General features: G+C 38.8%; 2 protein-coding genes across 6 annotated transcripts in view; one reads left to right on the forward strand and one right to left on the reverse strand.

Annotated features, from left to right (window-relative positions):
- The window catches only part of RGS10 (regulator of G protein signaling 10), a 738,227-nt gene that overhangs the window by 415,239 nt on the left and 299,384 nt on the right, over nt 1–23,604 (reverse strand). The gene's annotated exons all lie outside the window — the stretch shown is intronic.
- Nucleotides 1–23,604, forward strand: part of SEC23IP (SEC23 interacting protein) — a 51,748-nt gene that overhangs the window by 19,527 nt on the left and 8,617 nt on the right. For 2 of the 4 annotated variants that reach the window (XM_050803934.1, XM_050803935.1), the window contains exons 6-17: nt 1,646–1,766; nt 4,497–4,586; nt 5,514–5,655; nt 7,572–7,780; nt 8,139–8,257; nt 9,191–9,343; nt 10,637–10,732; nt 15,888–16,079; nt 19,453–19,608; nt 20,182–20,284; nt 21,997–22,182; nt 23,188–23,350. In XM_050803934.1, coding sequence (XP_050659891.1) covers nt 1,646–1,766; nt 4,497–4,586; nt 5,514–5,655; nt 7,572–7,780; nt 8,139–8,257; nt 9,191–9,343; nt 10,637–10,732; nt 15,888–16,079; nt 19,453–19,608; nt 20,182–20,284; nt 21,997–22,182; nt 23,188–23,350 — 1,730 coding nt within the window. Of the gene's footprint in view, nt 1–1,645; nt 1,767–4,496; nt 4,587–5,513; nt 5,656–7,571; nt 7,781–8,138; nt 8,258–9,190; nt 9,344–10,636; nt 10,733–15,887; nt 16,080–19,452; nt 19,609–20,181; nt 20,285–21,996; nt 22,201–22,519; nt 23,351–23,604 lie in introns of those variants that run through there. The other 2 variants (XM_050803937.1, XM_050803936.1) reach the window with 2 other exon arrangements.

The following is a 23,604-nucleotide window of genomic DNA, read 5'->3' on the forward strand; positions in this document are numbered from 1 at the left end:
TATTTTAGATGAAGTGAGGTAATTTATGCAAAAGCATCTGGCATGGGGTTTAGCACACAGTAGTTTCTGAGAACATAGGCTTTTTATTTATTCATTTTTTTAATAGAAAAGTATATAAAAAAACTTACAATCCAACTACTTCTGTAGTCCTTATTGATACTGAAATAAAAATAAAAACATTCATTTGCCAACAAAATGTGAACAGTTTAAAAGGACATTAAATGAAAAATAAAAGCCTTCTATCTCTGCCTTCCTCATTTCTCCTCTACATAGTAACCATCTTAATCTTTTTGTTTTTTTTAAGAGACAAGTTCTCACTCTCTTACCCAGGCTGCAGTGCAGTGACCAATCACAACTTGCTGCATCCTCGAACTCTGAGCTCAAGGGATCCTCCTGCCTCAGCTTCCCAAGTAGCAAGGGCTACAGGTGTGCACCACCTTGCTTGGCCAGTTTTTAAGATTTTTTTGCAGAGATGGGGTCTTGCTATCTTGCCCAGGCTGGTCTGGAACTCTTGGGCTCAAGCCTTCCTCCTGCCTCCGCCTCCCAAAGTGCTGAGATTACAGGTGTGAGCCAACGCGCCTGACTAACCTTTTTTTTTTTTAGACAAATATTTTGCATACTACATCAAGTATATATTCTTTTTTTTTTTTTTTTAAATAAAATTTTCTATGTAGTATAGGGCTGAATTTAATACAGTTGGTTTAACAGAATGTATTTCCTAAAAAGTGGTAGGGTTTTGTCATTATGTTTTTGTCGTTGAAATTGAAATTTTATTTTAATTGGAAATCTTAGTATTTAAAGGATTTTGCTTTACATGTTTTTATAAGACAAAGACTCCTCAATTGCAGGTTACTTGTCCTTGATTTCTTTTTTTGTTTTTATTTTATTATTATTATTTTTTGTAGAGACAGGGTCTCTAACTTTGTTGCCCAGGCTGCTCTGGAACTCCTGAGCTCAAGCGGTCCTCCTACCTTGGCCTCTCAAAGTATTGGGATTACGGGCATGAGCCACTGCACCAGGTCTGTCCTTGATTTCTTTTGTGTAAACCTGGAGTTTTATTTAGCTTTTCTTTTTGTTTATTTTTGGTTTTTTTTCGAGACAGGATTTTGCTCTGTTGCTCAGGCCAGAGTGCAGTAGTACAAACACAGCTCATTGCAGCTTTGACCTCCTGGGCTCAAGTGATCCCTCTGCCTTGGCCTCCTGAGAAGCTGGGACCATAGGCATGCACCACCATGCCTGGCTAATTTTTAAATTTTTTGTGGAGACGGGGTCTCACCATATTGCTCAGGCTTGTCTTGAGCTCCTGGGCTCAAGTTATCCTCCCACCTCAGCCTCTCAAAGTGCTGGGATTACAGGTATGAGCCACCATACCTGGCCTGTGTTATAAGTTTTTAAATCAAGGTGTAATATTTCTAATTTAATTGTATAATTTTCAACATAAGCATTGGAAAGATATCGATTTGCTTAATTTTGGTGGTTAGTGAACACTAGCAAGACTCCTTTAAAGTTTGTTTTGGGGGAACAGTACTCATAATATATAAGTCTCCATACTCTGAGGTGTAGCTTATTATGTATTAAACTACTTAGCCTGTAGTGGAAAAGAATTTGTTAATGAGCTTTGTCATAATTCTGTTGCATCTTGAAGGTTATTGTTCAGTTCCAGCCGTCCTCAGTGCCAGATGAATGGGGGACCACGCAAGATGGACAGACAAGGCCCAGGGTTGTAAAGCGTGGAATTGACGATAACCTTGATGAAATTCCTGACGGTGTGTATAGTTTGTTTAGAACTGAGGTCTGTTTTAGTCCTCTCCATTTTAGCATCATTCTTTAGAATGATGAAGAAAGAAACACAGTTATTAGAATTCCCTGCCACAGCGGCCATAGCATGCAGAAATCAGCCAGTTTGGCGCATATCTTTTTTTTTTTTGAGACAGGGTCTCATTCTGTTGCTCAGGCTGGAGTGCTGTGTTGTGAATGAACACGGCTCACTGCAGCTTCAACCTCCTGGGCTCAAGTGATCCTCCCACTTCAGCCTCCTGAGTAGCTGGGATGAAAGGCGTGTACCACCACTCCCAGCTAATATTTCTATTTTTTGTAGAGATGAAGTTTTGCCAGGTTGCCCAGGCTTTTCTCAAACTCCTGAGCTCAAGCTCTTTGCCTGCCTCGGCCTCCCAAAGTGCTGAAATTATAGGCGTAAGCCACTGTGCCTGGCCATATCTTTCTTTTTGATTTTATTACTTTTGTATCTTTATTTTTTAATGGATGCATAACAATTATACATATTAATGGGGGTATATACCTGATATTTTGATAAATGTATACAACGTGTAATGATGAAATCGAAGTAAGTATAGTATGTCCATCACTTCAAACATTCATCATTTCTTTGTGTTGGGAACATTTCAGATCTATTCCCCTAGGTATTTTTCTTTTTCTTTTTCTTTTCTTTTTTTTTCTTTTCTTTTCTTTTTTTTTTTTTCAGACAGGGTCTCACTCTGTTGCCCAGGCTGGAGTACAGTGGCGTGATCTCGGCTCACTACAACCTCCACCTCCCAGGTTCATGTGATTCTCCTGCCTCAGCCTCCTGAGTAGCTGGGATTATAGGCGTGTACCACCACGCCCAGCTAATTTTTGTATTTTTAGAAGAGATGTGGTTTCACCATGTTGGCCAGGCTGGTCTCAAGTCATCCACCTACCTCAGCTTCCCGAAGTGCTGAGATTATAGGTGTGAGCCACTGCACCCTGCCTCTCCTAGGTATTTTGAAAGACACAATAAATTATTTTTAACTGTTGTCACCCTACTGTGCCATCTAACAGAAGTTATTCCTTCAACATACCTGTATGGTTGTACCCATTAATTGACCTCTTTTTATCTTTACTTCCCCCCGACCCTTCCCAGGCTCTGGTAGCCATCATTCTGCCCTTACCTCTGTGAGATAAACTTCTGTAGCTCCTACATATGAGTGAGAACATACAGATATATCTTTATCTTTAAATTTGAAATTCTGTTAAAATACATAAACCACATAGCATAGATTCTAAAATATGTTTTGTTGTGGAGAAGCACTTTGCTGGTTGGAACTAAGGTTTGGCAACGCTTTTAAGCTTGTGTTTTTACACCTCACCGGTTTGCGTTACTCTGGTGCGGGGATTGCAGGCTTTTTCTGTAAAGGGTCACATAGCAGATAGGCTTTGCAGGCCATATGGTCTCTGTTACAGCTACTCAGCTTTGCATTGTTGTGTGAAATCAGCTGAAGACTGTATGTAAACAAAATGGGCATATACATGTTCCAGAAAACGTCTTTTTTTTTTTTTTTTTTTAAACGGAGTCTCACTCTGTTTCCCAGGCTAGAGTGCAGTGGCGTGATCTGGGCTCACTGCAACTTCCACCCACTGGGTTCAAGTGATTCTTGTGTCTCAGCCTCCCGAGTAGCTGGGATTACAGGCACCCACCACCACGCCTGGCTAATTTTTGTATTTTTAGTAGAGACAGGGTTTTGCCATGTTGGCCAGGCTGGTTTTGAACTCCTGACCTCAAGTGATCCACATGCCTCTGCCTCCCAAAGTGCTGGAATTACAGGCGTGAGCCACCACACCCAGCCCATAAAACTTTATTTATTTTATTTTTATGTTTTTCCTTGAATGGTTTCACTTTTGTCAAAAACTTTATTTATAAAAACAGGTGGCTGGGCCTGGTGACTCATGCCTGTAATCCCAGCACTTTGGGAGGCCGAGGCAAGTGGATCACCTGAGCTCAGGAGTTCGAGACCAGCCTGGCCAACATGGTGAAACCCTGTCTCTACTAAAAAAATACATATATAAAAATTAGCCGGGCATGGTGGCAGGTGCCTGTAATCCCAGCTACTCGGGAGGCTGAGGCAGGAGAATCGCTTGAACCTGGGAGACGGAGGTTGCAGGGAACCGAGATCGTGCCATTGCACTCTAGCCCAGGCAAGAAGAGCGAAACTCTGTCTCAAAAACAAAATAAAACAGGTAGTGGGTAGGATTTGGCCTGTGGGCCATTGTTTGGCGTTGCCTGCTTTAGTGTATATGCTTTGGTTTCTTCTATACTATTATTTAAGAATGGATTTTATTTTTACAATTACATACACTTTGTTTATTGAAGTGTATGTAAAATGTATGTTTGTTATAAATCAATACTCACTATGAAATCTGAGTAATCTCCATGTGGGGCTTAGTGTCCTGGGCAGTTGTGAAGCCTCTGTAGATACAAACGTGCTGTTCATCATGTGCTAATAGCATCTGGGAAGAGAGAGAGCCTGCTGCCTTCACCTCTTGTTCTAGTTCGCTTTTATTTGCTGAGAGGGACAAACTGTTCCTCTAATTTGATAGGGGTAATGAGGCTTATTCTCTTTGAAGGGTCATGAATTTCTTTGGCAAGTTTGTGATGACAAAAGAGATATCTAGAATATTGCCATTGGGAAAATCCAAACAAATTGCCATCTTTTATGTATGTTTAAAAATTTTTTTAATAGGGGAGATGCCTCAAGTTGACCATTTGGTGTTCGTGGTGCATGGCATTGGACCTGTGTGTGACTTACGCTTTAGGAGCATTATTGAGTGTGGTAAGTGTTGGGCATATTGTATTTCATGGGATGATCTGAGAACTAATGGAAGGGCTTTGGAGTATTTGTTTTTAGGATAGTTCCCAGCTGTGTACTACTTGCTGAGGGAGCTGTAAGAGGAGATTTAAATGGTCAGTGGGAAATACTAAGTTGTACTTGATTTGCTCTTGTGACACATGTGACTCATAAAATCCCAGACTCTGAGGAATTAGAAGGGATCTTGCTGACAGCCTTTGCCTGAGCACCTGCAGCAGCAAGGAGCACCTCTGCATTGAAGGGATTTATAGTCAGTGAGTTGGGAGAAGTTGTTTAATGGAAACGTGAATCTGCCTGGTTGACTTAAATTTTTGAAGTTTTATTTTTATGTCTATATAATAATAGTTGGTATTTATTGAATATTTGGTATATGCCAAGTATCTTAGATGTCTTGTCATTTGACCCTCACAAATAAACCTTTGGGGTATAGGCGCTGTCACTGTTATCGCCGCTACTGTGACTCATGAGGAACTGAGGCTCAGGGCAGTGGGGGTTGGGGGTGAAGAGGTAGGTAGGGGTGGGGGTGAGTGAAACTCTCCCTTCTCACAGTCAGTAGGGCCTGGAACCTGGAGCTGGCAGTGTGATTCCAGAGCCTTTCCCCAAGGTGCCGTGCTGCCTCCTCCCAGCAGTGGTGGTTGAACTGATTCATCCCAAGCATCTATTCCTCTGCAATAATGGAAAGTTGAAAAGAACTTCCCAAAAGTTACTTATTCCTTTCTTTTTTAAAAATTTTACTAATTCTCTTATCCTCATTTTTTTCTTAAAAAAAAATGTATCTTTATGTTATTAAAAATACTGGCATGTTTGAGGTAACTGCTGACTAGCTATCAAGCTAGGAGAATTTAATTTATTTTCTCTGTGTTTTTTTTTTTTTTTTTCTTTTTCTTGAAGTGGATGATTTTAGGGTGGTTTCTCTCAAATTGCTGCAGACACATTTCAAGAAATCTTTAGATGACGGGAAAATAAGCAGAGTGGAGTTCCTTCCAGTTCATTGGCATAGTTCTTTGGGTGGGGACGCCACAGGTGTTGACAGGTTTGTGGATTTTGATAACTTGTTTTTCAAATTAGTCAAATTTAAATTTAAAATTTAAACCATAATATGAAATAGTTTATTGTAACTTCAATCAATATGTTTTTTAAAATTGTATACTTCTGACATGTGATTAAATATTGGCTGTAAAGTTTGCACACTACTTTTCTCTCTGTGTGTGTGCATTCCTCTTGTAAATATTTAAGAGAATCTAAGAAATTTTAGCTGGTTTTAAAATACAATTTTAATCTGTAGCGGTTTAGACAGGGGGCTGTCCTTTATGTAGTAAGATGCCTAATGGCCTTTCCACTCAACCAAAAATGTCTCCAGAAATTGCCAGATGTCCCCTGGAGGGTAAAAATCACCCCTGACTGAGAACCACAGATTCAGAATATTGTTTCTCATTGGAGATGCTCTTGTCGGGACAATTCTTTGCCGTCACAGTGCAGACCACTTAACTTCCTTAGTGTAAAGACCACTCAGTACTAGCAGTGCTCACCAGGCACTGTGGCAATTAAAAATATTCTGCTCAATTTTGAATGCTCCCAACTGAGAATCGTAAATACAGGTAATAGTTATGCTGGCACCTGTCTAGATTTTAGTGAACGCCGTAATGTTTCAGGGTACATAGTTTAATAAAACTATTTCTACAACAGCATTTTATCTATGTTAGGCCCTATTGTAAGGGTGTTTTCTTTGTGTGTATTCCTAAATTTCATTTTGGTCATTCTCAAATTTGGAAAGATTTTTCGTTCCATGTAGCCCTGTTTTTTCTGTTTGATATTCTCTTTAGTCCTTTTGACCCACAAGTTTTGTCAGGTGTCCAGATTTGCAGTTAACTGGAAGAAAAATGGAAGAGTAATCTTCCCTCTTTAAAAATAAAATAGAAATCTTTGCATATGACTTACATAGCAACTGACTCTTCAGAGAATCCCACGATTCATAGTATAGTTATAGGCACAAATAGCTTAAAAAAAAAAAAAATTATTTTTGAGACAACATCTCACTGTCACCCAGGCTCTGGAGCACACTGGCATGATCATGGCTCACTGTGGCCTTGGCCTCCTGGGCTCAAGTGGTCCTCCCACCTCAGTCTCCCAAGTAGCTGGGACTACAGGCGCAAGCCGCCTTGCCTGGCTAATTTTTAAATTTTTTGTAGAGATGGGGTCTCACTGTGTTGCTCAAGCTGGTCTTGATCTCTTGAGCTCAAGCGTTCCTCCTGCCCTAGCCTCTCAAAGTCTCTACCACATATGGCAGCACACATTTTTTTGGCTTTATTTCTATATTTTTAATTTTTTTTCGAGGTGGAGTCTCGCTCTGTCGCCCAGGCTGGAGTGTGGTGGCACAATCTCGGCTCACTGCAACCTCCACCTCCTCGGTTCAAGCGATACTCATTCTTTAGCCTCCCAAACAGCTGGGTCTACAGGTGCGTGCTACGACGTGTGGCTAACTTTTGATTACAAAAGAATTTTTTTTTGAGATGGAATCTTGCTCTGTCGCCCAGACTGGAGTGCAGTGGTACAGTCTCGGCTCACTGCAACCTCTGTCTTTCAGGTTCAAGCAATTCTCCTGCCTCACCCTCCTGAGTAGCTGGGATTACAGATGTACACCACCACAGTTGGCTAATTTGTGTATTTTTAGTAAAGATGGGGTTTCGCCATGTTGGCTTGGTTGGTTTTGAACTCCTGACCTCAAGTGATCAACCCACCTCGGCCTCCCAAAGTGCTGGGATTGCAGATGTGAGCCACCGCATCTGGCCTATCTTGATTTATTTATAATGACTGTCTACAGAAACAACTCATATTTAGTCTGTGGGGTTTTCTTAGTGTATTTTCAGGAGTCAAAAATCTAAACTTTAAAAAATCTGTAAATTTAAGGTAGATGCTGACTGAATGTGCTGTATTTTTCTTTTTAAACAGGAATATTAAGAAAATCACTTTGCCAAGTATTGGTCGATTTCGTCACTTTACCAATGAAACTTTGCTAGATATTTTATTTTATAACAGCCCCACCTACTGTCAGACTATCGTGGAAAAAGTAGGAATGGAGATAAACCGTCTGCATGCACTGTTTATGAGTCGGAACCCAGACTTCAAAGGAGGTGTCTCTGTTGCTGGTCACAGTTTAGGTAAAACTGTCAAATATCCACATTTTAAATACAATATTTGTTGAGTTATAACTGCTTTCAGTATAGGTGATATTGTTAGTGCAAAATTAAGAATTATATATTTTAAGTTTCAGAAAGGGTAGAAATGAATGCTTTGACTTTAGATTCTGCCTTTTCTATATTCATCTCTAGTATTACCGAGGGAATGCTACGTATTTTAATTTATGCTGCTGTTTGATAAAATAAAATTACTAATTATCAGGTCTTGAGTAATATGTAACTTCTGTATGACTTTTGACTATAGACATTGAAAAAAGAATTTATTTAGTGTTATAAAAGCACCTACTACATTATAAGGCAAAATGTTTCTTTTTCTTAGGTTCTTTAATATTGTTTGACATCCTGTCTAATCAAAAAGATTTGAATTTATCAAAGTGTCCTGGACCTCTTGCTGTTGCTAATGGAGTTGTGAAGCAGCTACATTTTCAGGAAAAGCAGGTATGTCTGTGCATGGCCAATTAACATTTTGATTTAGAGTCTATGGAGCTGAACAGTTTTCGAAAGTCTGAACTGTTTCCTGAAACGTTTGTTTGTTTGTTTGTTTGTTTGTTTGTTTGTTTTAATGAAGGCTTGCTTGGTTGCTTGGGCTAGTCTTGAGTTCCCTCCTGGCCTCAAGTGATCCTCCTGCCTTGGCCTCCCAAAGTGCTGGGATCAATAACTCTGTTCAGAGAATCCCCAAATTCAGAGTACAGTTATAGGCCCAAATAAAATAGCTACCATGTCCAGCCCTGAAACTGGTTTTACATATTAAAGTACACCGAGGTTTAGAAATGGAATGGAATCATGGAGCTCATTATTTGAGTTTCTCACTCTTCTTCTTTATGGATTATAAATTTAAATATGAAAGTTTATGATTTTTAAAAATGTAAATTATAGGAAATGGAGACATGAGTGATTTATTAAATTTATATACTTTTCAGAATATTCAATTTTTTTTTTTTTTTTGAGGCAGAGTTTCGCTCTTGTCACTCAGGCTAGAGTGCAATGGTGTCTTGGCTCACTGCAACCTCTGCCTCTTGGGTTCAAGTGATTCTCCTGCCTCAGCCTCCCAAGTAGCTGGGATTACAGGTGCCTGCCACCACGCCTGGCTAATTTTTGTGTTTTTGGTAGAGACGGGGTTTCACCATGTTGGCCAGGCTGGTCTTCAACTCCTGACCTCAGGTGATGTGCCTGTCTCAGCCTCCCCGAGTGCTGGGATTACAGGCCTGAGCCACTGGGCCTGGCCAGAACATTCAAACTTTGAATGGCAAAGTACTGTACCTAAAATTATGATTTGTCTATAGAGCAAAATTGTTTCAGATTTTTCGTAGATAAGGAGTTGTTATATGGGAGTTTTTCTGAGCTTGTAATATTTTTTACTTTTTTTTAAAGTTGCCTGAAGAGCCAAAGCTGACTATGGATGAGTCATGTGACCTTGATGTTGAAAATGAAGAAGTCCTAACTTTGCAAGAAACTCTGGAAGCACTTAGCCTCTCTGAATACTTCAGCACTTTTGAAAAGGAAAAGATTGATATGGAATCTCTGGTACTGATCATAGTTTGCTTCACTTTGTTTGAAATTGTTTTTCTTGTGTATAGATTGAAAATTAAGAATAAACACTTTTATATCAAAATACATTCCAGAGTAGACAAAGACTGAAACGGTTTAAAAAATTGAAAAACACAGAAGAATATTTTTTATAATCTGAAAGGCTTTTCTAAGTATGATGCAAAATCCAGAAGCCATCAAAGAAAACAATTGTGTAACAGTAGACACCATAAACAACATCTAAAGGCCAGTGATACATTTGCAACACACATTATAGACAGAGGGCTTACTTCATTAATATTCAAAGCTTCTACAAATCAGTTACAGAAAGACCATCATATCAGTGTGTTACATAAATAGGCAAAGAATATAAATGTGATTTGCAGAAAAGGAAATATCAGATAGTTTCTTTGCACGTGGAAACTCATAAGAGAAATGGAAATTGAAAGTACAATGGGATTTTTTTTAACTTACCAGTTTGAAAAAATAGGAAGTTTGATAATATGCTGTGTGGCCAGGATGAAGGGAAGTAGGCATCGTGATATATTGTTCGTCAGACTGTAAATTGGTACAGACTCTTTGGAGGGCAGTTTGGCAATATCTTTAAGAATATAAAAATTACCCTTTGCTTCATTAATTTCATTGCCAGGAATATTTCCTACAGAGAAATATTCACACAAGAATATCTACAAGGATACTCACAGCAGTATTTGCAATATAAAAGAGCATTAGAAACACCATTGGTGTTGAGGAGTAGGGTGCTAGTGAAATCATTTATGGTGCATCCACATAATGGAGTACCCTACAGCTGTTGAACGAATGAAGCAGTGTCAGAGATACCTGTCTCTAAGATACATTTACATGAAGAGAGCAAAGTTCAGTACTGTGTGCATAGTAGACCACACACACAGAGAAAAACATGTAGGGGTGCTATGCATACATAAGACATCTCTTCAAAGAGCGAATTTCCACAGTTGCTGCTGAAAGGAGAATTGTATGGTTGGGACAGCAGTGGAAGGAAGATATTTCATCGTATGCTTGACTATATATAGCTTTGGAATTTTGTATAACATACATGTATTTTCTGTTAATAGAATGATTTAGGTGTGGAGGCCTAAGATTTTATAGCCTAAAGCAATGCATGATTTAAATATGAAATAATTAACTTTTAAAAAGTTGAGTGGCTCTTAGATTGCTTTAGATGATGTGGTTTCTTTATGATTTTCATATTCTCATTTCAGTTCTTCTATCACTAGATTGATTAATGTGCTTGTCTGTTTCTTTTTAAAGCTTATGTGTACAGTTGATGACCTGAAGGAAATGGGGATACCCCTTGGACCCAGAAAGAAGATAGCCAACTTTGTAGAACATAAAGCAGCCAAACTGGTAAAGTTCACCTCTGATTCAAGAAAAACTAAAACTCGTGGTGTGACCAGCTTGTTTATGTTGTAGAAAATGTTGATACTGCTATGGTTAGGTAAGCTAGTTTGCTCCCTACATAGGGCACAGTAAGGGAGCTGATGGAAACCCAGACGTAGGAGTCAGTCAGAGTTGAGCTTAAGTCCACATTAGGCTAAGTGACCATCCTGGTTTTCCTGGGACTAAGTTCCTAGGATGAAGGGCTTTCCGTTTTAAAATGGATATTTAAGGTTTTCCTGGTGCAAAAACTGGTTAAGTTCTGACAAATAAATTCTCAGCTCAACCATTCATTAACTACATATTAATGAGCAATTTTTATTTGGTTTTATTTGTTTGTTTATTTTGAGATGGGATCTTGCTGTGTTTCCCACTGCTGGTCTCAAACTCCTGGGCTCAAGCTATCCTCCCGCCTCAGCCTTCTGAGCATGAGTGATTTTCTTAATTTTTCTGATCCTTTGTTTTCTTCATTTCTAAAATGGAGGTAATAATACCTTCCTCATAGGGTTGGAGTAAGGATGAAATAATGCCTGCAAAGCTTAGCACCAAGTAATAGCTTACTTTCTTTCTTCCCAGTCCTTATCATCTAAAGAGATGAGGCAAAACATACACACTAAAGTCTCATTACACACTAAATAGCAAAAATTTTTAACAATACAAAACAAGGCAACAACTAAAAAGCATTTAAAACTAGAACAACTGGAAAATTATACTTGTTTTATTAAGTTTAATTTATTGATCAAATTAATTTTACAGAGGTTTTCTAATTAGAAAAATTAGATGACAGGGTGGCTGTCTTATTTTTATTGTTACTAACACGCTCTTTGATGATCCTTCCATCTTTTGAATTTCTATAGTTCTATTATTTTACTACCTATTTGGAACTTAACCTACGTCATTTCTTTATATGGAAAATGACTATAAAGTCATAGGACTGATTTTTTTTTTTTTTTTTAGTGGTTAGCTTAAGGAATTAAGTCTTTCAGCATTTTATTGAATAGCTACCTCTTTTGAGTCAGGCACCGTGTTCAATTCTTGGGAGCCAGAGATTAACCAAGAGTGTGCTGTCTAGTTAGGGGGAGCGTGTTGAGCTCAAATGACAACATACCAGCCCCATAATAGCGTGCTGTGTGTGCTGTCCTGAGGCAGCTGAGAGGTGGCAGTTCTGGCTTGTTGAAACAAGCATGGGGTTGGTGAGAGAAGACTTCCCCAAGGTGATGGTGCTTGAGCTTGAAGGAGGGGTAAGATTAGGGGAGACGGCCTTCTGGAAGCTGGCATGTTGTTTTCCTGTAGCATCAGGGAAACTGGAAACTGGGAAGGGCAGAGGGTTCCAAAGGTCCAAATGGCAGGTGTGAGGGCTTGGATTTTGTCTTGTAAAGGAGTGGTTCTCAAACATGTTCTTATGGCCATGAAAGTCATGGTGTTTTTAAACAAACATTACAAAATACTGACCTGCTTATTCTATCACAAGTTATGATTTAGCACCAAATCATCTGTGTAGTCTAAATTTTAATTTTAACTTTCGGGTTATGGAGAGTTTGCTTGGTCACAGTGCACAGATGAAGTTGGAAAGGTGTGAAGTGGAGGTGGCTGCAATCTTACATAGTAGTAATTGTAATTGTACCGTGACTGAAAGAGAGATGGTAGGGTATAAGATAGGAGGTGGAGAGGAAGGGAGCAACTCAAAAGACGTTTTAGACATAGACAAGCAGTATTTGATTAAGTGCTGAGAAAGGTTATTAGTTTTGGCCGTTAAGAGGTATCTTTCGAGTCATTTTTCTTGTATGTTGAATTGTTCTGTAATTCCAGTTTACAAAGAGCTTTTCATCTCATGTGAGCCTCACAGCAACCCTGTGAGTGTGAGTAGATCCCCAGGCGTCTGTCTCTGATGAGCACAGTAGTCAAACTGAGACTAGGACTCAAGCGTGTCAGTGTTGTTCCTGTATACAGGCTGCATGCTCCATACATAAAAATGCTTGTCTCTGTGTATACATGTTTATATATCAGTGAAGCAAAAGCCTGTAAAAAAAAAAAACAAAAATAAGAAACGAGCTTTGTGTTCAGGCCCTATACCATGTTCTTAATTTATTCTGTAATGAAAGGGAAAAAAGTAGAAAAGGAATCTATAGTTCTTGAAGAATTTGTAGGAGACTGGTTTATGGACTGCAGTTGCTTAGATATATAAATTATGGCATTTATAAGAATGTTTTGAAATGAGCAAAAATCTATAGAGTGATATTATTTTTTAAATTAAAAGGTAATTGCCTTTGGATGAACCATGAAACTTTCTCAGCTGAGTTGCCATTGATTGCTCTACATTTCTTACAGATAACAAGGTGCCACTAGATCAGTACAAAAGTAATATGGTGTGTCCTGTTGATTTACTGTAACTGAAATAATGGGACCAAAATTAGCTATTATTTTATAGTAAGGAGATCAAATATTTGTGATATTTGTGACTATGCACTTTTTTTTTCTTTTTAAAGCATCTTAGTAATTTTCATTTGAAAAGGAATTGTTTCTAGTTTTGGGAATATTGATAGTCAAGTATGTATATGTTGGTTCAGTGTTTTTTTTGTTTTTTTTTTGAGAGGGAGTCTCGCTTTGTCTCCCAGGCTGGAGTGCAGTGGCGTGATCTCGGCTCACTGCAACCTCTGCCTCCAAGGTTCAAGTGATTCTCCTGATTCAGCCTCCCAACTAGCTGGGATTATAGGCACCTGCCACCACGCCCAGCTAATTTTTGTATTTTTAGTAGAGGTGGAGTTTCACCATGTTGGTCAGGCTGGTCTCAAACTCCTGACCTCAGGTGATCCACCCGCCTTGGCCTCCCAAAGTGCTGGTATTACAAGAATGAGCCACCACGCCCAGCCTATGTTGGTTCACTTTTAAACACTATTGGTTCACAGTTTAAAAATTATTGCAAAATTTTGAACAAAAAAACTCTTGGCAACAGGACAGTTTCTGATCTCCTCAGACAGCTCTCAGCAATTTAGAATGTTTTACGAATTTAACGGGAGGCATTCCTGAGTGAGAAAGCACTCAGAAGTGAGGAACCCTGAAAATGTTCCTTATTTCGGATTTTAGGCTTAATTTTGTATTGCCTCCAAAGGGCAGAGCCTTCTAAAACACTGCCTTCTAAAACACTGATGGAGGAAACAGTTACAAGCTGGCTAAGAGTTTTCTTTTTTATAGATTGCCTTTTCAATTAACCAGTTAGACTTACTTTCCTATTTCCTGGTGTTTGGAATTCAATAGTAGATAAGATCATTTTGGCTAGCTGTGTTGGTTAGGCACTGTTAATAGCTGTTTAAACAGAGACTAACAGTCATTCACAGCCTAACTTGTGTTACTGGGAAGTAAACAACACCCCCCCCACCCAACTATTTAAATTTCTCCTGTGTTACTGTTGCTGCTGTATTCAGGGCAAATTACAAACCAGTGTGAATGACTTTTCACTCATTATAAAGACAACACCGTTTTTTTTTTGTTTGTTTGTTTTTTGTTTTTTTTTGTTTTTTGTCCTGCTCTGTCACTCAGGCTGGAATGCAGTGGTGGATCTTGGCTCACTGCAACCTCCGCCTCCCAGTTTCAAGCAAGTCTCTTGCCTCAGTCTCCCGAGTAGCTGGGATTACAGGTGCATGTCACCATGCCTGGGTAACTTTTTTGTATTTTTAGTAGAGATGGGGTTTTGCCATGTTGGTCAGGCTGGTCTCAAATTCCTGACCTCAAATGATCCACCTGCCTCGGCCTCCCAAAGTGCGGGGATTACAGGCGTGAGGCACTGCGCCCAGCTGAGATAACACCTTATGTAGATGCTCCAAAGTTTTGTTTATTTATGGAAATGCATAGATCTTTTAAAAAATTATTTATTATTTTTTGAGACAGGGTCTCATACTGTCACTCATGCTGGAGTGCAATGGCGCACACATGGCTCATTGCAACCTCCACCTTCTGGGTTCAAGCAATCCTCCCACCTCATCCTCCTGAGTAGCTGGGACTTCAGGCATGCACCACGTGCCCGGCTAATTTTTCTGTTATTTTTTAGAGATGGCATCTTGCCATGTTGCTCAGGTTAATCTTGAACCCCTGAGCTCAAGTGATCCACCCACCTCAGCCTCCCAAAGTGCTGGGATTACAGGCATGAGCCACTGTGCTGAAATGCATAGATCGTAAGTGTGCAGTAGGGTAAGTTTTCACGATTGTATGCACTTGCATCGTCACTGCCTAAAACAAGAAATTGAACATTTCTGTGTTCATTTCTATGTTTTGTGTTCATTTCTATTTCATGAGAGAGCTCAGGTAGCTCCCTCATGCTTCTTTCTAGTTAACTCCTCCCACTGCAAAACCGCTCTTCTGATTTCCTTCAATACGGAATGGTTTACCTATTTAAAAAATTCATGTAAGTAGAATGAACAGTATGTATTCTTTTATACTTGGTTTCTTTTACTCAAAGTAATATTTTTGAGATTTGTCTAATGAGAGCCAATACTTAGTTGTAACTGTTTTGCTATATTTTCTTTGCTTCTTAATTATTTTTCTTAAGAAGTTTCAGCTATAGACATCATGACATTTGTTCCCTAAATATTTAGTATGCATTTCTAAAAAGGACATGTAAAAATTTTTTTTAATTAAACATTTTTTTTTGAGACAGGTCTCTCTCTGTTGCCCAGGGTGGAGTGTGGTGGCACGATCACAGGTCACTGCAGCCTTGACCTTCTAGGCTGAAGTGATCCTCCCACCCTAGCCTCCTGAGTAGCTGGGACCACCAGTGTGCATTACCAGACCTGGCTAATTTTTAATTTTTTCTAGAGATGGAGGTCTCACTCTGTTGCTCAGGTTGGTCTTGAACTCCTGGCCTCAAACTATCCTTCCGCCTTGGTCTCCCAAAATGCTGAGATTACAGGGGTGAGCCACTGTGCCTGGCCTGTACATTTTTTTTTTTTTAATCAACTGAAGCAAAAGCTGCAGGGAATAAAAAGAACATTTTTTAAAGTAATCACAAGGTTGTTACTATTCCTGAGAAGTTGCTAATCATTCCTTAATACTGAGATAGCATGTTTTGTAATGATAGCTGAGAGCTGAACCTTTCCTCATGATTATGTTATTAAATTTTGGTATTTTACAGAAAAAAGCAGCGTCAGAAAAGAAGGCGGTGGCGGCCACTTCTACAAAAGGACAAGAGCAGAGTACCCAGAAGACTAAAGACATGGCTTCCCTCCCCTCCGAATCTAATGAGCCAAAGAGGAAACTTCCAGTTGGTGCTTGCGTGTCTTCGGTGTGTGTGAATTATGAATCTTTTGAAGTTGGTGCCGGACAGGTAAGTTTACGTATTGACTAGGGCTACATAGTTCATGTTGAAATCATACATCTTTATCATGTGGCTTGGCTTTAAGTTCTTTAAATATTTATTTAACATTTATTTGGGATGTGGAGAAAATTGATTTTCTCTTAGTGAAAATTTTTTTCTTCTTCAACAGTGCTCAAAATAAGGGATTAAATGCATACAGAACGTGTTGTCTAACTTTTGAAATTGTCTCTATTTCAGTTTTCCCACCACTCGTACTTTTATAGCATCAGTCTGTTATAGCCACTAACAACAGAAGTGGCCATAGTTAAAAAATTATGTTCAGAATATACTTCAGTTTCTATGAGAGCAACTTGGCTGTATTGACTCAGCTTATGTTTCCTAGTACTCATAATTCTTCCCTTGGGGAAAAAGTCTTATAAAAATTGACCAATGCTGCATTTAGTAATATGCTTTAACATACTTATATCACAGTGGCTTTTAGAGTTATTAAAAGCCTTTTAGACAGTGTTACTGTCAGGATATTTATAGTTGAGTATGTAAAGATGCATTTCTGTAAGTGAGTTCATGAAGGTACAAAATGAAATTGGATGTTTGATTTGTATTAACAGTGAAGTTTTAGAGGAATATATTCTTATGTAAGTAAATATTCCTTTACAACTTCATTTTCTTTTCTTTTTTTCCTTTTTAGAGACAGTCTTGCTCTGTTGCGCAGGCTGGAGTGCAGTGATGTGATCATAGCCCATTGTAACCTCAAAGCAAGGTTTTGGGGTTTGGGTTTAAGGGACACCTCCTACCTCAGCCTCCCAGGTAGCTGGGACTGTAGCCATGCACCACCACACCTGGCTAATTTTTTCATTTTTTGTAGAGACAGTCTTACTGTGTGACTCAGGTTAGCCTTGAACTGGCCTCAAGCAATCTTCCTGCCTTGGCTTCCCAGAGTGCCAGGATTATAGGCATGAACTACTGCATCGGGCCTGCAACTGCATTTTTAATGACTGCTGTAATCAGTAATGACTAATTTCACTGTTTGGAGAGATAATGACTTATTCTTATTTCCTTATTATTGAAGGTATTAGTTTCTTAAGGTGCCATAACAAAGTTCCACAACCTGGGTGGCCTTAAACATTAGAAATTTGTTGCCATACAGTTCTGCAGAGCAGAATAGATAGGGCGGTGGCAGGACCATTTTCTCTCTGAAACTTGGAGGGGAATCCTTTCGTGTTTCTTCCGAGCTGCTGGGGATTTGCTGGCCATCTTTGGCAGTTCTAGGTTTATAGATGCATCCCTCCAGGCTTCGTTTTTATGTTGTATTCTCCTTTTCTCTTAATAGCATCTTCCCTCTGTGAGTGTCCGGCTGGGTGGCCAAATTTCCCCTTTTTATGTATCAGTCAGATTAGGGCCACCACAGTGATCTCATTTTAACTTGATTACCTTTTTAAATACCCTATTTCCAAATAAAGTCACATTATGAGGTATTGGGGGTTAGGACTTCAACATAAATGTTTTGTGGGGACACAATTCAACCCATCATATTTAACATGTAGGCAATTTCTACTTTTTACTCTTTTAAGTTGTCTAGTAATGAACATTTTAAAGCCAGTTTTCTGTGCACATTCTTTATTTCTTCTTCCAGTTAAGTTGGTAGACATAGGATAGCTGGGCCAGATGATGGATACAGTCCCTTCCCTGGGGGAGACATCAATCTGTATTCTCACTGGCAGTTTAGAAGGTTGCCTGTTGCCTCTGTCCATTGCCAGTACTGGTATTATCATTTTCCTTTAAAAATATGTAGTAGTTTCACTTTGACACCTTGATTCTAAAGAATTAATTTTTTGTGTGTATTTTCATGCAATTTTTTTTCTTTCTTGTTAGTACTTCTTACTTTCTTTTTAGTATTTCATTTACGTTTCTGATAACCCCATAGGGAAAATGGTATCACACTGTATTTCTTTGAGCACTAGTGAGGTTATTTTCTCATGTTTTTTAGACATTTTTCTTTTGTGAAGTGTTGAATTTACCTGTTTTTCTATTTGTTTTCTTTTTTCCTTTACTGACATTTATAAAATATTTACATATTAAGGTTATTAGCTCCTTGTCATGTATGTTATACATATTTCTTCCAGTTTGTGATTGTTCTTTAACTTTCTTTTTCTTCTTTTTGTTTGCTGGAACAAAACTGTCGAATTTGCAAATATAAGGGCAAGCCTAGGAATGTGAAGTCTAGACTTTGTTAGAAGGGGCAGCTTAGTGTAGTAGAAAGACAATTGGATTTGGAATTAGAAGTCCCACATTTAAGTCCGCACTCTACCACTCACTGGCTCTGTGTTCTTGGGTGAGTCATGTCACATATTTGAGCTTCGCCATAGGCATAATGGTTCTTGCCTTGCCTCCCTCTTTCTGTGTACCTCTGTTGAACACTTGGATTATGCCATTCATTGTGCTTCACTCTCAAGATACTAAAGTAAAAAGACACATTTCCTGCTACTGAGAACCAAATGAAAGAGCTTTGCAAATTGTACAGTGCTATTCAGATGACTGTGTTTTCTCTTGGAGAGGCTACATGTAAGCTACTCAAAATGTGCTCTTTCAGGACAAATCATTTTCTGATGGAAAGAAACTTAACTGGAGAGGATGATAGTTATAATAATAACAGAAGTAACGCTCATTGAGTGCTTAAGCTGTGCCAAGCTCTGTGCTAACCACTTTATGTGGATTAGGTTATTTATTTTTCAATCACATGTGAGCTTGGCATGGTTATAATCCCCATTTTATACATCAGGAAACTAAAGTGGAGCAGAGAGAGGTTAAGAAACTTGCCCAAGGTCACACAGTGAATGAAACCATGATTCAGACCCAGGCAGTTTGAGTTTAGAAGTCTAAAGTTTTAACCATATTTATAACCATAATAAATATAGTAATTCCTATAGACTATTATGCTGTGCTAGACAATAAGTAAAAGTATAGCCAGAGGATATAATAGTCTATAAAGATTTTAAAGATAAATTTTTTAGTACTTTTTTTTTTTTTGAGATGGAGTCTTGCTCAGTCACCTAGGCTGGAGTGCAGTGGCGTGATCTTGGCTCACTGCAACCTCCGCCTCCCAGGTTCAAGCGATTCTCCTGCCTTAGCCTCCTGAGTAGCTGGGACTACAGGTGCATGCCACCACACCTGACTAATTGTTCTATATTTTTAGTAGAGACAGGGTTTCACTGTGTTAGCCAGTATGGTTTCCATCTCCTGATCTCGTGATCTGCCCACCTCGGCCTCCCAAAGTGCTGGGATTATAGGCATGAGCCACTATGCCCGGCCTGAAAATTCAAAAGAATTTTCTACTATGTGACATTGGAACAATCATCTTTTATTGTTATTTGATTCTTTCCAGGTTTCTGTTGCTTACAACTCATTAGATTTTGAACCAGAGATATTCTTTGCCTTGGGGTCTCCAATTGCTATGTTTCTCACTATTCGAGGAGTTGATAGGATAGATGAGAATTACAGCCTTCCTACCTGTAAAGGGTTCTTCAATATTTATCATCCGGTGAGTAATTGAATTTACTTTCTTTTTTAAAATCTTTTTTTCTTTTTTTAACATTTTTTACTTTTTTATAGAGATGGGGTCTTACTATGTTGACCACGCTGGTCTCAAACTCCTGGCCTCAAGTGATCCTTCCATCTCAGCCTCCCAAATTGCTAGGATTATAGGCATGAACCACTGTGCCTGGCCTTTTACTTTCTTTTTTGAAGAAGAAGATGAAGAAGCTGTCCTCTTAATCCTAATAAATTCTCATATTCTTATTTCTTGGGAATTAATACCTATCTTGATTTTATAAGATTCAGCTCTGTGTTCTAAGAGGTATAGTCTGACACTTTCCAATAAACTTATTTATCAAAAACCTTTGTTCAGGGAAATAATTCTTTTGCTTTGCTTGCAAAGTAATCTTACACACAAACTAGAAAATCTTTTCATAAGTGTCAGTATTTGAATAAGGTGTGGAGAAAAATAAAAATCTCTGGTTTGCCATGTATCCATTTTCTTACCCAGTGAAGGCATATAATTCAAAACAGCTTTCATAAATTTCTTTTATTTATTCATAAATTCTTCTATTTATAGCTTGATCCAGTGGCATATAGATTAGAACCTATGATTGTTCCAGATTTGGACCTAAAAGCTGTTCTCATTCCACATCACAAAGGCAGAAAAAGACTTCATTTAGGTAAAAAGCAAATACTATAAAAACTTTTTTTCCTGTCATTTGTAATCTGTAATGAATTATGAAAATTTTGACACTAAATCGTCTCTGAGAGAATTAATATTATTTAAGTGCCTACTATGTTCAGAACTTTTAAACTAAGAATTTGGAAGAGCTTTAACAAAGTTACAAATGAATTCTTTCTCTTTGATGGCATTCTAATTGTCGAGGTAATTAGGAGTAGGGAGAAGTTGGTAATAAGGCGATAAGATGCATAATTAGATTTTGATAGAGTTTGGTTATAAGTTTTGGAATTAGGAAGAAGAACAGTTTTTAAAGTAATGACCAGACCTTCAAGAAAGAAACTTGATGTTGTCTAAGTGAGCTGTTATTTTCTTGCTAACTAGACACACTTTTCTGGTAGAAAAAATTCATTAAACATAATGGATTGGTGATTCCAAGTAGAATTAGGTTTCTCTCCTTCGTGTTAATGGTGTATATTAACCCTACATTTAAAAGTTTGGGTGGAAGGGATGGGAGGGGTAGAAGAGAAGGAAAAGTGATCGTGCACTCTTATGTGAAAGTGTGTTTTATTTTTGTTTTGCTAACATGCTTTTTAAAAATATTGAACTCTTTTTTAGTTAAAATAAGACATGTGTTTGATAACTTAGAGACCTTGAATTCACACATGATTATTAGACAACAGTAGAAAAAGTGAAGGAGCAGGGGTTTCTTCATTTCTAATTTGGAGTTTAAGTTGTGGTTTTATCAGAATGTTTAATTCTCCACTTGAACCTGGGAGGTGAAGGTAGCAGTGAGCTGAGATCGTGCTACTGCACTCCAGTCTCCATGAGACTCCGTCTCAAAAAAAAAAAAAAAAAAAAGAATCTTAAATTCCCAAAACCACTTCCTGTTTACCGATTAGAAAAACAGTGATTTTAAAATCTCGTAGGCCTCTTTTTATTTTTATTTGTTATTTAAAATAGAGACAGGGTCTCACTATGTTGCCCAGGCTGGTCTTGAACTTCAGACCTCAAATGATTCTTCCATCTTGGCTTCCCAAAGTTTTGGGATTACTAGTGTGAGCTACTGTGTCTGACCCTGGTGTTTAAACTTACAGTAAAAAAAAAAAGGGGGGGGGAAGCATAACAATGTGCTTACTTTTTTTTTGAGTTGGAGTCTTGCTCTGTTGCCCAGGATGGACTGCAGTGACGCGATCTCGGCTCACTGCAAGCTCCGCCCCCCGGATTCCCGCCATTCTCCTGCCTCAGCCTCTCAAGTAGCTGGGACTACAGGCGCCCGCCACTATGCCCTAATTTTTTGTATTTTTAGTAGAGACGGGGTTTCACTGTGTTAACCAGGATGGTGTCGATCTCCTGACCTCGTGATCCGCCTGCCGCGGCCTCCCAAAGTGCTGGGATTATAGGCGTGAGGCACCACGCCTGGCCGAATGTGCTTGTATTTTTATGGTATTTGAACTTCTTTTATTTGGAAAGAGGAAATTTATAGATTTTGGCTGGATCAAGTTTAGTCATTAAAAAAAACAAAAAACAGAATAAGACTCTCCATGACATTTTAACATCTTGGTTCTTGGCTGAGGCACTCCATATATTTGACATTTAAAAGAGGAAGAAGCAGTCTTATCCTGTCTGAGAAGAGTGTTAACTTGTAATTTTTGTGAGGCAGAAGTTTACCCAGTGACTGATTAACTTGTTGTGTCATCTTAATCTCTTTAGAATTGAAAGAAAGTCTCTCTCGTATGGGATCTGATTTGAAGCAGGGTTTTATTAGCTCTCTCAAAAGTGCTTGGCAGACGTTAAATGAGTTTGCCCGTGCTCATACCTCTTCAACCCAGTTGCAAGAAGAATTGGAGAAGGTGGCCAATCAGATCAAAGAAGAAGAAGAAAAGCAAGTAGTTGAAGGTAAATTTGACATTTGAGGCATTTTTTTTTTTTTTTTTTTTTTTTTTTTTGAGACGGAGTCTCGCTCTGTCGCCCAGGCTGGAGTGCAGTGGCCGGATCTCAGCTCACTGCAAGCTCCGCCTCCCGGGTTCACCCCATTCTCCGGCCTCAGCCTCCCGAGTAGCTGGGACTACAGGCGCCCGCCACCTCGCCCGGCTAGTTTTTTGTATTTCTTAATAGAGACGGGGTTTCACCGTGTTAGCCAGGATGGTTTCGATCTCCTGACCTCGTGATCCGCCCGTCTCGGCCTCCCAAAGTGCTGGGATTACAGGCTTGAGCCACCGCGCCCGGCCTTGAGGCATTTTCTAATACAAATGTTTTATATGAACATAATACTTAAAAGTTATATGATGATGCGTTTCCTTTCTAGACTTTTTGGTTAAATTATAGAAGCTCTTTAAAGGAAAATCTGTTAAGATAAACTGTACTGTCAATTGCGTTACTTCAAAACCCATGCCATCTTTTTTTAGTGGGTTTTTATCTGATAGTTACTGAACTTTTCCCTCTGCAATTTAAAAATTATATTGAGATTCCTAAGGCCAGAGTGGAATATCTGAGTTGAGAACTCAGTTTGTTTTAGTGTTTGCATTTTAAAGACTCACTCTGAGAAGTTTTTTTCCTGATACTGTTGTTTAACTATGTTACAGACTTGACATACAATGTGAAAGTCATTGTGCCATGATGTTTTTTGACTTTTTCAGATTCTAATCCTATTTCCTTTCTTTCTGCAATGCTTTCTCACCCCTTAATCTTCACAACTTCTCTCAGCTTGTTGGCTCTTTCTCCTCTCTCTCGGGTAACCGGCCCCTCTTCCCCTGACTCTTTGGAGAACCGGGAGTGAGCCTGGTAGCTCCTCAGGTTGCTACCTGCGTCAAGCAGTATTCTCATTGAGCCCAGAAAGTCAGCTAAAGTCAAAGGATGATGATTAAGTGATTGACTTTGATATTGAAATGGTTTAAATTCTAGCAGAAAAGGTTGTTGAAAGTCCAGATTTTTCCAAGGATGAGGACTACTTAGGAAAGGTTGGAATGCTAAATGGAGGCCGCCGAATTGACTATGTTCTCCAGGAAAAACCAATAGAGAGTTTTAATGAATATCTTTTCGCTCTTCAGAGTCACTTATGCTATTGGTAAGTGTTCTTAAATTTGGTAACATTTGAGTGGGCTTTTGGTGCTACCACGTGCAGCAATTTTAGTTTTAGTGAGATTCTTTTACTGATACTATGTGCTATGAATATTCATTTGAACTCCTATATATTCAGAATCGTTATTTTTCCTCTTTAGTTACCCACAAGATGGCAGTATGTCATCTGCTTTTGACCAAAGACTCTTGGTTCTTGCACAGTTTTTGTGGGAATGCCTTTCACAGTGGGAGTGGTAGGGA

This window comes from Macaca thibetana, chromosome 9 (assembly GCF_024542745.1).
Source record: "Macaca thibetana thibetana isolate TM-01 chromosome 9, ASM2454274v1, whole genome shotgun sequence".
Taxonomy (NCBI): Eukaryota; Metazoa; Chordata; class Mammalia; order Primates; family Cercopithecidae; genus Macaca; species Macaca thibetana.